Source organism: Schistocerca nitens, chromosome 8, assembly GCF_023898315.1.
Source record: "Schistocerca nitens isolate TAMUIC-IGC-003100 chromosome 8, iqSchNite1.1, whole genome shotgun sequence".
NCBI lineage: Eukaryota > Metazoa > Arthropoda > Insecta > Orthoptera > Acrididae > Schistocerca > Schistocerca nitens.
Genome location: NC_064621.1, coordinates 192,681,939 through 192,699,055, shown reverse-complemented (window position 1 = coordinate 192,699,055; position 17,117 = coordinate 192,681,939). Strand labels below are relative to the sequence as shown.

At 41.5% G+C, this 17,117-nt stretch overlaps 1 protein-coding gene across 1 annotated transcript in view; it reads left to right on the top strand.

Annotated features, from left to right (window-relative positions):
- The window catches only part of LOC126199481 (probable glutamate receptor), a 106,253-nt gene extending 92,514 nt beyond the window's left edge, over positions 1 to 13,739 (top strand). The window contains exons 4-5 of the mRNA XM_049936402.1: positions 12,658 to 12,899; positions 13,689 to 13,739. Of these exons, the coding sequence (XP_049792359.1) occupies positions 12,658 to 12,899; positions 13,689 to 13,739 (293 nt within the window). The remainder of the gene's footprint in view (positions 1 to 12,657; positions 12,900 to 13,688) is intronic.
- The last annotated feature ends 3,378 nt before the right edge of the window (positions 13,740 to 17,117 follow it).

Sequence of the window (17,117 nt, the reverse complement as noted above, 5' to 3'; positions counted from 1 at the left end):
TAGACTGAAAACATAGAAGTTTACTAAAGGAGATGCATAAAAGGCAGAAAATGACACTATTAGTAGGGAATGAGGAGACCGAAGAGATGAGAATTAGAAATAATGTAAGACAAGAATGCTCATTTTCACCGAAACTGTCCAACGTGTGTGGAGAAGAACTGTCAGGTAAGACCTCACAGAGCGCAAGAAGCGTTTTAATTGGTGGACAAAGGATAAAGACCATAAAATATGCGGATGGTGAAGCAAGAGGCGTTGTAATTGGAGGACAAAGGATAAAGACCGTAAAATATACGGATTGTGAAGCAACAGGCGTTGTAGTTGTGGGAGAAAGGAAAAAGATCATAAAATACACGAATAGTGAATTAGAGCTGACGGACTAGAAAAGAGGAGGTACGGCAGATGTTGAGGAGTAAAGCAAGAAGTGGTAAGGAGTATGGAATGAAGATAAATACACGAAATACAAAAGTGATAAGAATGAACAAGAAGGAAGCGCTAGTTCAAAAATGTTCAAATGTGTGTCAAATCTTATGGGACTTAACTGTTAAGGTCATCAGTCCCTAAGCTTACACACTTCTTAACCTAAATTATCCTAAGGACAAACACACACACCCATGCCCGAGGGAGGACTCGAACCTCCGCCAGGACCAGCCGCAAAGCGCTAGTTGACACACTTGTATTCTTAGATGGAAACAAGTGAGAACAAATAAAATTCTTTGTGTACCTGTGAAATTTAATGACGTGGAATGGAAGCTGTGCAGAAGAAACAAGGAGAAACAAATCTATGGGAAGACACCATTTGAAAAAGTGAAATATTTACTAACAGCTAGAAGAGTTCCAATGGAGCTATGGAAACAAGTGTCTGAATGTTATGTATGGAGTGTACTATTATACATAAATGAATCACGGGCAGTTAAAAAGAAAGTAGAAAGAAATCAAGATATTTTTGAAATATTGCAATGGAGAACAATGGTTAAGATGAAGTTGACTTACAGACGTTATAATGAAGAAGTGATGAAGAAAGTGAGGGAAGAGGGAAAGTTATGGGAAGTGACAAGAGAAAGGAAAAAATCTTGGCTGGTGTGGTGTCACCGCCAGACACCACACTTGCTAGGTGGTAGCCTTTAAATCGGCCGCGGTCCTTTAGTATACGTCGGACCCGCGTGTCGCCACTGTCAGTGATTGCAGACCGAGCGCCGCCACACGGCAGGTCTAGAGAGACTTCCTAGCACTCGCCCAGTTGTACAGCCGACTTTGCTAGCGATGGTTCACTCACAAATTACGCTCTCATTTGCCGAGACGATAGTTAGCATAGCCTTCAGTTACGTCATTTGCTACGACCTAGCAAGGCGCCATTACCAGTTACTATTGATGCTGTAAAACATGTATCGTCAAGAGCGATGTTCACCAATTATGGATTAAAGTTAAGTATTCCAGTAGCTACGTACGTTATTGGCTATTATAATTACCTTGTCCTGTTCCAGACCTCACGCCAGCCGGCGTGAGCTTAAACGCGTGACTTTCGGCTTCCTCATAGTGGCTTGGCTGTCTTGCCAAGCCACAACAGCTGGGACATGTACTGCATAGGAATATTGCGCAACAGAGTGGAAGTGGAAAGTGGAAGGAATGAGATGACAAGGTAGTAAGACAACTGAAATCGGGGACGTAATTAGAAACAGGATGTGAGCCACCAATTGAAATGTACCATGAGGCGGATACACTAAAGAAGAACAATATGAATACTTCCTAATATGTAAAATACCCAAATTCTGCGCGGTTCGGAATGCACGTTGAACTCCCATAACTCACTTGGTAAGTCAGTTGAAAGGTCGGTGGAAAGCTTGGAGATACCGTTTCCATTACGATATTGCCTACAAAAGCACAGGGGCGTTAAAAACAATCTTTGGGTTGTGATTCTTGAGTTTCTCCCGGCGTATTTGATAATCAAAATATCCACGGGTGTACTGCCGGTCTACTGCCGGATCTCCGTGCCGGCACGTTCACAGGAGCTCAGTCCGTCAGTTCACCTGATGATGGCGACATGTATGATCGCCGAAATATTGTGCCCGTTGGACATTGTAGACCGGCAGTACACCTGTGGATATTTTGATAATCTTTGGGTTGATGACAGCTATGCCTTACTTGCAACTTTATTCTATAACTCGTAAGGCTCTCATTGTAAAATTTTTGTTGCTACGAATAGCTTAGGTTTTTTTTAAAGTTAGGAAATAAATAAATCTTCCAACGGATCCCTGTATCGTTCGGGCAGGAACGCCGATGGTGAGCGTATAAGGGTTCTCACATAGACACTTCCCGTACCAAACTACCACTACTGGACCAGGCTAAACACTTCTGACAAGATGAATCCATGGGCCTTTAGATTTTTCGAACTAAAAGTGCCCTCCTTCTTGTAACGTTTACGTTGCGTCTAAGTTAAATCGCAAATTTTTTTACTTTTTTCCCAAACTTGAAATTCCGAAACGGAATATTAGAAATTCAATTGCTAAGGTACCCTGTCTCGTAAGCCAACTAAACGTAGTAATTTTCACGCAGAAAATTGTTTAACAAAAGCTACTATCTAGCCAATCAAAAAGAGTGGAAAAGAACGCACCTTACAAATTTAACATTGAAAAAATGAAAGAACCGACCTGTATTCGATCTTGAACAAATCACTGGGTTCCGGAAAAACATAATAAATCTTTTCTAGAGCGTAGGGCGTTATAGAAATGAAACCCATTTAAACGCCTTCGCTCTAGAAGGCCTTTTACTCTGCTCTCGCTATTCGAAACGTCTTAAGTCATAACAGTATCACTCGTATCAGTAACCACCAGCGGAAATAGAGTAACATAGACTAGCGGCGAACATGCGTGTTTGTACTGGTACGTGTAGAGAATGCCTCTGATATATTCTACAGTAACACGCACCGCAAAGTGTCATAATGAACTTAGTTTCTAACTTTCGTAGTTAAAATAAAAATGAAAGACATACTGCCATTCACAATGATTAGTTGAACAATACATTGGACTGTCAAGGAGAAGTAATGCACTTGACATCGATTTTATGTAACACCGACATATTTAATAACTAAATCACAACTTTTAACACAGCGAGTTAGCAACTTTTTGTTGAGGATACATGCTAAGAGTATGGACATTCACTGACTATAAAATCCTAAAGGTGCCATAATATGTGGAGGGCCATGACGCCTCATTTAGCTACTGATTGACGAAATTTCAATTTCCTAACGTTCTGCATTGCTGCACTAAGATTCAGAGAAATTCATTTTAGTTTTTAGACGTATTCATGTTAAGCTAAACCCTCCAATCTTTTCTTATCTCCTTGCCAGTATCTCCATTTTTGGTTCGAATGTACGCTGTGGATGATTGTTCAGTAACGTTCATATCCGGATCTAAACGGATTGTATTTTACACAAGCAACATTGCTACAGCTGTGATTCATAGCCGTGTCGTATATATATGACGCAGCTATATACAGGGTGTCCCAGCTATCTTTTCCACCCAAAATATCTCTGGAACAATAACAGCTATTGGAAAACCACTTTCACCGGTATCAATGTAGGGCTGGGGCCCATGAATGTACATATTTGGAAACATTCTAAAACGAAAGCATATGTGTTTTTAACACAAACTTATGTTTTTTTAAATGGACCTCCTATATTTTTTCTTCAGCAATCCATAGCATGACAAAGCACATATACAATGGCGTTGATTGCATCGCAATACTCCCATTACATCCCGAGATATTGAGACGCGAAGTTGACGCTTGAAACACCCGACATGCGCTTCAATCGCACGTCCTGAGGCTCAGACGTGAACCCCATGCTGCCCGTAATCGCGATGTGATTGACATGTGTGATCACACCTCCATACTTATCAAGAGGTCCGAAACGAATAATTCGGTCTGCTGCCATCAACTCTCATAAGCACATAATGGTTTCCCTCTTGCACGTTTTACGTATCTACGTATACAATATGAACCAGTACCGATCGGTGTACACCCGTCAGGTTGTCTTATTTATCCTGCACACCCAAAATGGGGTTTATCTAATGCGTTATATGACCCATTGTGCCTGTCGCGCAGGGCCTGGCTCTACCTAGTCAAGCGTCCAACGTAGTTCCCACTACTGCCACAGTCACCACTTCGCCTTGTTAATGATTTGCGACCCATGCAAACTCCTGTACTCCACCACCCTCCGAGCATCCCATTTGTTGTTGCTTTGGCGTGCAGTACACCGCTTGCCAGTGTAGTCGTGCATCAGAGTAATCTAGTGACAGCACGGAGGTAGTACACATTGTGAATAAACGTTGCGTTGTGGAACTTATACTGTACAGTATAATGTACACACATGAAGATATCGTAGAAATGCTGCTAATCTATGGTGAATGTAAGTTGACGGGAAATACGTTATGAGATTGCTTGTTTGTTGATAGTACTGTTAGCGAACATTATGATTATTAAGTTAATATGTCTCTTTTCTACCCTACTCTATATACCTGTACTGTACCCTGTTGTAGGTGGACGAAGTGCTGTTCAGGCAGAACGACTGTACAGAAGACAATTCCCTGAAAAGCCATCGCCTTCGCGCCGGATGTTTGGTCGTCTCACATCTCGTCTACGTGAAACGGAAAGCTTAAATCCAAGACCTCGACATCGTCCTAGAACACGCACAGATGAACGTGCTGATGTTGCTGTGCTCGCTACCATAGCTGTGAATCCTCAAATCAGCACACGTCAAATTGAACGTGAAGTTGGTGTGTCGAAATCAAGTGCACAGCGTATTCTTAAACGTCATAAATTTCATCCTTACCATGTTCATTTACACCAGGATCTTACACCGCAATAGAGTAACATTTTGTCGGTGGGCTCAGCAAAAACTTCTGACTAATCAAATTTTTTTTTGCAGATGTTCTCTTTACTGACGAGGCATCATTCTCCAACAAAGGAATTGTCAATATGAGGAATATGCATTATTGGTCCGCAGACAATCCAAAATGGCTCCGTCAGGTAGAGCATCAACGTCCGTGGAAAGTTAATGTTTGGTGTGGGATTATTGGAGATACCATTATTGGACCTTTCTTTATAAATGGCATCCAAAATGGCAGACAATACTCCAGATTTATACGACACAATCTTCCTGTTCTCTTGGACACCGTACCTCTGAACCGAAGAATGGTCATGTGGTTCAAATGGTTCAAATGGCTCTGAGCACTATGGGACTTAACGTCTGAGGTCATCAGTCCCCTAGAACTTAGAACTACTTAAACCTAACTAACCTAAGGACACCACACACATCCATGCCCGATGCAGGACTCGAACCTGCGACCGTAGCGGCCGCGCGGTTCCAGACTGTAGCGCCTAGAAACGCTCGGCCACCGCGGCCGGCAAAGGTCATGTGGTATCAGCATGACGGATGCCCTGCACATAACGCCTTACGAGCACGACGACTTCTGAACCGTAAGTTCCCTGGTAGGTGGATTGGACGAGGTGGCCCAGTTAGGTGGCCTGCCCGATCTCCGGACCTTACACCACTGGATTATTTTCTATGGGGAGCAGTGAAGGATGCTGTTTACCAACATGAACCAACAACACCAGAGGACATGAAGCAACGCATTATTGATGCTTGTACAGCCATCAAAGAGGAAACAGTAGCACGACGTAGGGCATCCTTCATCCCCAGAGTGACCCTATGTATGGAAGCCAATGGGTATCACTTTGAGCATGAGATGTGAACGCTATGTTTAGTATGTAGTGCTGGTATCACAGTGGAAGTTTCTGCAAAGGGCCATTTTAGCCAGTGATGTTAAGAAACATTTGTTTGCAACAATTTGTCATTTAACGCATTAGATAAACATAACATTGATAATTATGTGATAATAAAACTAATTGGTTAAACATGTTTACATTCATCTTCTATGTCCTACCTGAACTTCCCAAATCAAAACATTTTTATCTAAACAACGGTAAAACTTTTAGTCCACTTGCTCGTTCCACTAAAACCATCAACATGAGTTTTACTCTTACGAGTGAATGATTAACTGTCACTTGCGCTAGATCTACAGTAAAGTAAAGTTTTAATGTTGAACGGCATTACCTTTTTAGTAACGGATTAACGATAAGCGAAGTTAACTTTGTGACTAACGTTGCGGTACACAGATATGTTACAGAACCGCATCACCCCTAGCCTATGGGATAAATACCTGCTGGAATGTGCGACGTTAATGCAGGATGGCAGCAGACCGTATTATTCCTTTCGGACCTCTTGATAAGTATGGAAGTGTGATTATGCATGTCAATCACATCGCGATTACGGGCAGCATGGGGTTCACGCCTGAGCCTCAGGACGTGCGCTAGCAGCGCATGTCGGGTGTTTCAAGCGTCAACTTCGCGTCTCAATATCTCGGGATGTAATGGGAGTATTGCGATGCAATCAACGCCATTGTATATGTGCTTTGTCATGCTATGGATTGCTGAAGAAAAAATATAGGAGGTCCATTTAAAAAAACATAAGTTTGTGTTAAAAAACACATATGCTTTCGTTTTAGAATGTTTCCAAATATGTACATTCATGGGCCCCAGCCCTACATTGATGCCGGTGAAAGTCGTTTTCCAATAGCTGTTATTGTTCCAGAGATATTTTGGGTGGACAAGACAGCTGGGACACCCTGTATATGACACTGCAATGGAACTGCTCGCTTATAAGTCTTCTGGCTGACAACATTAACATATTAACATGTGTATTGGAACTCCAGCATCAAATAAGTTACCACAGGATACAAATGATATTTATGTGAAGGGTACATATTTAACTACAATGCAAAAACTGATTGTTTTGTAACATAGGTTATCCAGAAAAATTGACAGAGTCGTTATATGTTCATGTTCATGCAGGGAGGAGTGAATCTTATTTATGTGATTCAGATACCCTTATTTGGAGTAGCTGCTCATAATTAGAATGACACAATCTCCTCTTCTTACATATTATTAATGTTTGTGCAATGAAACAAATGATTACACTGCGTGTTTGTTAGTGCAATTATAACTTATTCACTGTTATTTCCATTTCTGATTTCGTAATTTTATAAGTCTACGTTTTATTGCAATAATCATATTACGTAAAATCTGTGGTCGTTGGCACAGAGAATGACTGGACATTCTGGCTGCCAGCATTTCTGCTACTGTTTGGTACTGACACTATATTTACCCACATATTTCAACGAAAGTTCGGCAACTGCTCTCTGCAAGATACACATTTCTTCTTCCCTGGCCTGTCCCTTCACTTGTTATGTCCTCTGATAGGCAGCACACATACTGTCCTATACAAAATGCATGGAATACAATATGCGCCGCAAATTGAGATATTCTCTAAGCGACTCTGACAAAGGGCAGATTGTTACGGGCGAGCATATCGGAAACGGTGGAGCTTGTCGGCTATTAGGGTGTTACTGTCGTGAACAACTGTGGAAAACGGTAGGCGGACGGTTAAGCCACGAGTGGAAGAACACAGCGCGCTGGACGTCCACGCCTTATCACATGGAAGATAGAAGCTTTAGCGCTGTGTAAAGTAGGACATGCGGCGGCTTCTGGCACATCTGACGACCGAGTGCATTGCTGGTGCAGAAAATTGGAGCACACCATCAGCGCAGATCTATGATTATGGGACTTGACTCCAGATGATCTGCACTTCCTTCCACGTTCACCCACCTACAATCACCGTTGCGGTGTGGATGAGATCGTCGAGAATGGACTAGTGATCAATGGAAACGTATCGCTTATTGGGAGGAATCCAGGTATCTTCTTACACTAGCGTAACGATCGTGTCCAAATACGATGTCATCCAGGGGAAGGGGGGTAATCGATTGGGCTTCCAACGGATCTGTGGTAGTAATCAAAGGCAGTAAGACAGCTGTGGACTACTCAACATTATTGCGGAAGACCCGTATCTCTTCATGCATTTCAGGCTTGATGTCTTCCCCACTGGAGGAGGTATCTTCCAGTTGAATAACTGTCCAAGTCACAATAGCAGAATCGTACTACAGCTGTTTGAGGAGCACGACTATGAACTCACATCGATGTTTTGGTCACCAAGTTCAACTGACCTGAATCCTATGCAAAACATCTGAGTCGCTACCTGGCAGCAGCTACACACCCTCAAATCGCCGGCCTCCTGATTTACGGGAACTGCGTGACCTGTGAAGTCTGGTGCCACATAAACCCGGAAACCCACCAAGAACTTACGGAATCCATGCCATGTAGAATTACGGCAGTACTGCATTCCAAATGTAGATCAATACGCTATTAAAGCTGATGTCCCAAACGTTTTGGACATCAGTTCACCACCTTGTCTCCATTCACAGCCTCTGAGATGTATGCCTAGAAAAAAACTATAAATCCAACAGCCGTGTAGTGCTCGGACGAGTCACTTAGAGCATTGCTTGTTAGTTAGGGTCCCGAGTTCGGGTCTTTGTCTGGCACAGAATTTCAGTTTCCCAGAATTTTTCGACCAGTTGTTCAGTTTATGAAAGTGCTTTGTTCAAGTTGGAATACCTTTTTAAACGCAGGATAGTAGTATGAGAAGCCAAAGATGAAACATTTGAAAATTGTTTCCTTATTTCTAGCAAACTGTGAAATGAAACGAGTTTTGCTAAGAGCTGTGCATTGATTCGTTTCGTTCATCAGACGTTATTGTTGTTTCGGTCACCACTCCTAGGGCTGGTTTGATGCAGCTCTCCACGCGACTCTGACCTCTGCAAGCCACTTCATCTCCGAATAACTACTGAAAACCACATCCTTTTGAATATGCTTACTGTATTAATCTCTTGGTCTCCCTCTACAATTTTTACCACGTGTACCTCCCTTCAATACTACATCAGTGATACCTTGATGTCTCAGAACGTGTCCTACCAGCCAGTCTCTTCTTTTACTCAAGTTATGCTACAAATATCTTTTCTCCCAAGTGCTATTCAGTACCTCCATATTAGCTAGAAGATCTACCCATCTAATGTTCAAAATGCTTCTGCAACACATTTCAAGAGTTTCTATTCTCTTCTTGTCTGAACTGTTTATCGTCCAAGTTCACTTCAGTATAAGGCTACATACCATTCAAATCTATATTAGATGTTAACGAATTTATCCTTTTCAGAAACTCTTTTCTTGACATTGCCAGTCTACATTTTATATCGTCCCTACTTCGACCATCATCAATTTTACTTTACAAATAGCAAAACTCATCTACTACTTTAAATGTCTCGTTGCCTAATGGATTTGTCTTAGCATCACCTGATTCAATTTCATTGTCCTCTTTTTTCTTCTGTTAACGATCATCTTATATCCGTCTTTGAAGACACTGTCCATCCATTTAACTACTCTTCCAAGTCCTTTGTTGTTTCTGACAGAATTACGAGGTCATCAGCAAACTTAAATCTTTTCATTTCTTTTTCTAGACTTTATTTCCATCTCTATATTTTTGTTTGGTTTCGTTTCTCTCCTGCTCGGTATACTGATTGAATAATATCAGTGATCAGTCCTGCCTCACTGTCTTATAACTCTTACAATTGTCGTCTGATTTCTGTACGACAGAGGTGATCAGATTGTAAGGGCATTACAGGGTATGTTGTGCTGAGAAATAATGATTAAGAAAAAATTCGATGCGTTGCGCTGTGTTAATTAGCACTGAATTTAACCAGTCTCCCCTTTGTGCACGCAAATTTGGAGCCTGCCATAGACAGTGTTGCCAGACGTAATTCTTCGTTTGATTTCCTCAAACCGAACACACAGCTTAAATGAATCACTTCCGAAACAGTCGCATTTTAACTGGTACTGAGCATTTCAACAAGTGGTAACCCATGGACTTAAAGGTGACTGTGCATTATAGCATTTTATCGCGTGCAGGTGATTCAGTTTGCGCACGCAACGACCTGATTGGCTGACTTCAATGGTAATTAAATCGGAAACGGTGCAAGGTATCGATTTTTTAAACAATTATTTCTGAGCACAACCTATCCCGTAACACCCTCAAAATCTTTACACGCTGTTTTTGACCACCCTGCATAACCTGTCGTTTCCTGTGTTTTACCCCTGCTACCTTCAGAATTTCAAATTTTATATTATAGTCAACATTGTCGAAAGCTTTATTCAAATCTACAAAATCTATAGAAGTAGGTTATCTTTGTAGATGTTTAAGGTAAAGGTAACTCGTAGGAGCAGTATTGCCTCGTATATCCCTACGTTCCTCCAGAATCCGAATTTTCACCGAGGTCGGTTTCTACCAGCTTCTCCATTCTTATCTAAATAATTGGTGTTAGTATCTTGTAACCATGGCTTTTTAAATTGACTGTTCGGTAATATTCACACCTGACACTAGCTGGTTTCTTCAGGATTGTATTTCACCTCTTTCATACCTCTTAATATAAAACCTTAAGAACTTGTGTTGAATTTACCACTTTTGTTCACATTGCGGCCTAGTAATTGTTAGATTGTGCAACTAAACCAGAACTTTTAGAGATTTCTTAACGGTTGTTTCTACAATCTCTTACTGACGTCGTGGATTCAAGCTTTGAGGCCTCAGAGATACTTATGTATGACACCTCAGAGAGGACGCTGGTGGTCCTTTGTCGTCAAGTATTACCTCATAACTGGAATTAGTCGTTGCCTGTGCAATTTTTAAAAGGTTAAAATTTCCTAGTTGTATAGTGTACAATCAAAATTTAATGTTTGTGATTCTCAGTACAAAGATGTCGGAATTGAATTTCTTGCTAACCTAACTGTGACGGTGTTTCCTGTACTAGTTTTGTCCCTCAGCGTGAATCTTGCATCCATTTAAACACTACAGAAACTGGGAACCATTCCATTAAGAACATTTCTTTTCCTCTTCCATGACGATACATGGAACAAATGAGTTCCTCGTGGTTCCTCATTCGGGACATGAATGTCCGCAAGTTTGTCTTCTCGGGCGCTGAAATTTTTTCATGCTTGGGTATAAAGAGGACGATGTCGATGAGGAGCATGTTGATGGTAAAGATGCTGATACGGAGGATGCTGGTGCTCTGCTTTCTCAAACGTGAATGCTTTTACTTGCAGGACTTACGTTATAGCTGCATTTGCTACTTCTTTCGAATAACTGAAACTTCAGAATCAATTTCTAGGTGAAACGACATGTATAGACGTTTCTCTCATTCTCAGTGATTGTATTTAGAGTAACATTGTACTTATGGTGGCAAGTTTCTGGGATATATAGCAAAAGTGACACTAAACTTAGAGAGTTGCATTAGCTTGTAATTTCTGCAGTTGCAATTTCAGGAGAGTTCATGTAGAGCTGAGTTTTGGTTCTTAACATTCATATTGATGTTACTAAAATTGAATTCCTTACGCTTCAGAAGAGTATATGCTGTACTGGTTGTTTCTTGGAAAATTGAAAGTTGCATAAAAATGACCATAGAAATGCTGGATATTATCTGGAGAGGCAGTTTTTCTATGCATCCCCCTCTCCCCTCCCTCTCTCTGTTGATACATTTGATCAAGGACCAAACGCTATGACAGCTATGAAGTACTGGCCAGATGAAGTGAGACCATCAGGGAAAGTGAGATGGAAAACGATAGAGGCATATGCATGATTATGGTACATTAGGATAGCACGTCTGCCTGAGGTTGAGATTCTATTATACCCCAATCATACGACAGCACTGTACGATCATTGTAGGTTTCCCACACGAGAAGCCTAAACCCGCTTCCGTACAAAGCTGCCCGATGTTATTTTAGCAGTAATGTATAGTAAAAAAGACTGAGACAGCTGAAGCAATCGTTAAGACTTGCTTTGAGTAGAACGACGGTCCAATTTCTCATTCATTTATGCAGACTGCCATATTCCGTTGGTTCCCTATATCCCTCATAGCTAATGTCTATGTGGTTTTCTTTCGTATCCATACTCAATATAAGCTTACGATCCATCTGTAATAACTTCGTCTTTGACTGGATCTTAAACTCTTGTTCCTACCTTCTTTTTGCACGCAGATGAGATGTGAGAAGAAGCATCGCAGGTCACTCATTTGTACCAGCCTAGTTTTGAATTAATAGTTCTTCATGACACTAATACTGTTTCTGGGTACATAATTCATCATAGTCCATGGCGTGACTCTTGGTGTGATGCACCAGTCCTACATTCAACCCCGAAACCTGGGAAGTAATATTGACCTTCTACACTTTCTCCATACTTTGAGCTCTACAATGAAATAACTCTTCCGATAGACTGTCAAAACTCCTGTAGACTCACAGTAGGATTGTAATGAAAATCAGATGATTGCTCGCTGATAATATCATGGCATGGCTAGGCTGTTTCAAACCCACAGCGGTACACGAAGAAGCAGATCATCGGCAAATCAAAGCCGACTGTAAAGGACTCATTGAGTTCTCGTTCAATGCTGCCCCATCTCTTCCTCCTCTACATGGTACTTTGTTACTACAATTATTGTTTTCAGTCAGCACTCCGATCCAAGTGAAGTGAATCCAAAGAAAAGATTTCAAAGAAATATCGATTCAAAAGAATCGATACTTCTTCATTTTCCGTTACTGGATAACAATATTGTAAGTCTGACAGAAGAGGCTTGTGCAGGTACACTTACTGTAATAAAAGAGTTTCTCTAATAGGGATGCTTGTTGACGCTGCAGGAGGCGACGTGGGTGGCGGTGCGCGGCGGAGGGTGGTGGTGGCGGTGCTGGCGATGCATTTGTGCGGCAGCTGCCTGCTGGCCGCCTACTCTGGCCGGCTTACGGCGCTGCAGGCGGTGCGGCGGGTCAGACCACCCTTCAGGGGTCTGCAGGGGCTGCTGGACAGCCCGCAGTACACGCTGGGACTCATCCGCGGATCACGCCTAGACGCGCTTTTCTCGGTAGGCCCTAATGAACGGAAAATGTACGCAAGTGCAGATACATCTATGTGTTTTTGATCACAAATAGTCATTAGTCACCTGGAGCAATTTCAAACAATCATATGCCATCCAAACGATTGATTTTCTTCATACTTACAGATTTTGAAATTCAGTGCCAGGACATTAGTTTCTTATAGCAGTAATACATAATTTTCGAAAAAAAAATTAAAATCTCAAAAAGTACCTTTGAAAAGTAGAATATTTCCGATCGCTCTGGGGTACAAAAGATTTTTAAATTACCTGCCTCGTGAGTGCAGCCTAAGAGGCTTGCAAACATAGAGTCGTTGGTTCTAAACTCTTCAGAGGCCACTATTATTTTTTTCCTGTTTTTAGTTCTGTGCTTCTTATCAGATGGAAATGTAGAATGAGAAAGGCTGCATTTATTTTTAATGAAAATAACATCTTTTTATTTTTAACTACTCGTTGTATGATAATGAATTAAAATTTGATACAGATGTCTGAAATATCTTATTGTTAGATTAGAAAGAGTGTGCGGTAACTTTTCTCCTCTTTGCTGTGCTGGCCTGTGCTGCTTGCCTGCTTTCTTGTTTGGTGCTCATAGACTACTGTGACGCAGTATTTTTATCTCCCCTACTGAATGCTGTCGTTGCATGTGTGTGATAATATTTCGTGTAAGTACAACGCTGATTTTCAATTATTGATAAAACTCTACTGCACACAACTGTTAACAAGACGCACACAAAACCAACGCGCTCAGTAACGGGTAGGTAACCGCTATTATTTTTGCAGGTCTACGCCCATATTCCTACTGGGTTATCAAGAGCGGGAAATGCTAGTTGATTTGGCATTACTAACTGAGGTAACAAGGAGTTTCCTATTCTTATAATTATGAATTAGAGCTTTGGGAGACGAGTGTAACTGTCTGAAAATGTGAAATCTGTTTTTTGTTAGGTGACTGAAATCTTACCACAAATGTAGATGCATTACTTGAACATAACCTGGAATCACTGATTCATACGGTTATCGGTGCTGACAAGTATTGAAATAGATAGTTGGTCTCGTATTATCAATCTATCAGTGGTCACCCTACAGGGAGACCGAAGTGAATTCATTATCATACACCAGATAACAACCCATTTTTCCATGCGTCGCCACGCTGAGGTACACCGCGAAGCACTACGTGAAATAACGCTACTACGTAAACTAATGCAAAAGCCCGACCGCACAGAGGTGGGAAGCTGTCCGCAGAGATGCCTGAGCACATAATTTTCAAGTGCGCCCGTGAGACGAGCCAAAGAGGGAAAGTGCACAAACTGTGATATACTGCATTTCACGTTTTACCACCTTCCAGACGGAGCGTCTCCACCCTGTGTCCTCTACTCAGCACGTCCTGGCTAGCGTCCCCCCCCCCCGCCCCCCCAACGCTGCCCACCGGCCACCCCGGCCGTTCGTCGGTGGCACATCATATACAATTACTTTCAGTTGCTCTTACAATGTACATGATACCATACGACAATGATCAGCATTTGCCTCGGGTTCGGTTCTTACTGATGTCCCATGTCCAATGTCCAATGTTTGTATCGCTCTCTTGTTCGATTTTAGGAAAAAAACCAAGGACGCGTTTGGCGACACAGTCTCAGGTAGGCCGTTTGAATCTGCACGCACAATGGCCTGATTGGCTAACTTCAGTGCTAACTTGAAAGTCTCTTCGGGTTTGCTGCCGGATCCTAAAATCAACTTGACTCGATATTTCGGCGATCCAACTGTTCGCCATGTTTTCCTGAAGATGACGAACATTTGGATCGCCGAAATATCGAGTCAAGTTGATTTTAGGATCCGGCAGCAAACCCGAAGAGACTTTCAAGACTTATTACGCCGGGAAAGCCTACGTAATCACTACAGTGCTAACTCATTCCGAAACGGCAGAGCTTGTCGAATTTTTTTCTTAACAGTTATTTCTCAGTACAACCTACCCTGGAACGCCCTTACAAGCATTTCAGACTGTTTCTGAGCACCTTGTATGCATCAGTCACACTGTTCACTCTCTAGAAACAAAAATTATTTCAGTTTCTACTCATCTTTCATAGTTCTGCATGAAATTTCAATTCGTTAGAAATACTGTTTCTTTAAGAGATTGGTAATTGAAAATATTACGATTTTTATTAATTTTTTTTGGTTCAGCATTTCTCAGGTAACATTTTCCTTTGTTATTAAATAAGAAATTTTACACAGAAGTAAAAAAAAAGTTTCCATTGTTAAGTTTCATACCAGTAACTGTGTAACTACAAAGCTCATACATTACACACTCACCTACTGGCGTCGATATTAGTAAATTAATTTTTTTTTCTTAACAGCGCTCCAAAAAGAACTATAATATCCAAAAGTAATTTTTTCGAGATTTTTTGGGACTGTTGTAGTACTGCTTTAAGAAACTGGTGTCTCGGCACTGACTTTCAAATCGGAGAAAAACGGAGAGTATCAGTCTCTATGTTTCCCTTGTTGATACCACGTGTCAACTAACGTGGGAGGTGAGGGGGAGGAAGACAGCTGTGGCACATCTGATTTTAGGTTGGGTGTGAGATAATGGTGGCACATAACCATTGTTCTGCTGTGTATGGAGAAACTCAAACCAGATTTGGTATATGTGTAACTTATTACTTTAAAAATTATACTCTCATGTTAAGGCAGCCTTACCACCCTTACACGCGGGTTGGAAGTGTGAGTGGGATGACTAAAAAAACGCTGAAACTAATTATATTAGTGTCTAATCAATAGTTAGCTTTACTGGGCTGCTGATGACAGTAATGAATGGGTTGAAGCAGTTTTTTCAAGCGTTTTTTATTTCCAAGAATCAGTTATATTTAATTTAACAGAACATCAATGTTTACGCTCTGAAACATCAAGAACTTCATTACAACAGCTTTTTTACAGTAATATTCTACCAGTGTTACTGTCTTTCCCATCACTGCTATGGCACAGCACTGGATTTTTAGGAAGGTTAGAATATGCAACACTGAAGTTCCCCGCATTCACACATGGGATTAAGATGTTCCGTACTACCATTAGGTATATTCTCTTTGCATATGTTCAATTCAGTTCTCAGTTAATTGCAGTCTCTACATTTGTCACACATGCTCTTCGTAAGAAACTGACAAATTCACAAAGTAGATATTTTTTCGTGTGACCATGGTGTTTCAAGTTTTCAGAGGGAATCTTGAACGTGAAGCGCTTTCAGTGATGATGCGTAGGTACGTTAGTAACTGTGTTTTCCTTAGTGATAATGGACTTAGGATGTTACCTGAGCTCCCAGTCAGATTCTTTATTCTGCAGACGGAATGCAGTCTCTTGTGTTTCAAGGATCGAGAGGCAGCTGTCCGGCCGGTGTGGCCGAGCGGTTCTAACCGCTGCAGTCTGGAACCGAGCGACCGCTACGGTCGCAGGTTCGAATCCTGCCTCGGGCATGGATGTGTGATGTCCTTAGGTTAGTTAGGTTTAAGTAGTTCTAAGTTCTATGGGACTGATGACCTCAGATTTTAAGTCCCATAGTGCTCAGAGCCATTTGAACCATTTGAATTTCGTTGTTGTTCTGCTACTATCTCCAGTTCGCTCTAGACCTTCAAATTTGTCGAAAAGTGCCACCAGAGCAAAACCATCAGGGCAGAGAAGGAATTTCTCTTTTGCGGATGAGTTTGTTCGTTAAATAATATTGGATGGAGTATGCTTGCTTGAGGTAAACTTTGCACTGATCCCTTCGATGTCTGTGCCAGTCCTGGAAGCTGTAAGCGTGCAATTTCTACCGAAGATAAAGTTTTTTAGTACGTGGACGTTCGTTGGTGACTGTTGGGTTGACAACGCCACGTTTACAGTTTGAGTGCGCATGCGTTTGGCATTAGAGTGTGAGTCGAATGAGCCAGTGAACAGATCGTGATTGGAGGTACGAACATCTGAAGTAGAACAGAGTTTTGCTGAATATTAATAGATAAGAGCTGAAAATAATATGTCGGAAAGGATATTACCGACGAATTCAGAGGATAAGATAGTAGTTATTACCCACCAAAGAACTTGCATCTGGGCTTAAGTGGCTCAAGTGTTGAGGGTTAAAACTAGCGTGTTCATGATGAGAAATACTAACAGTTACACACGAGGTTTCATTTGATAGTTAATAATTTCCATGGGAAAATTTTCAAGGATGGCACTAACCAGACTAATAGTACTTTA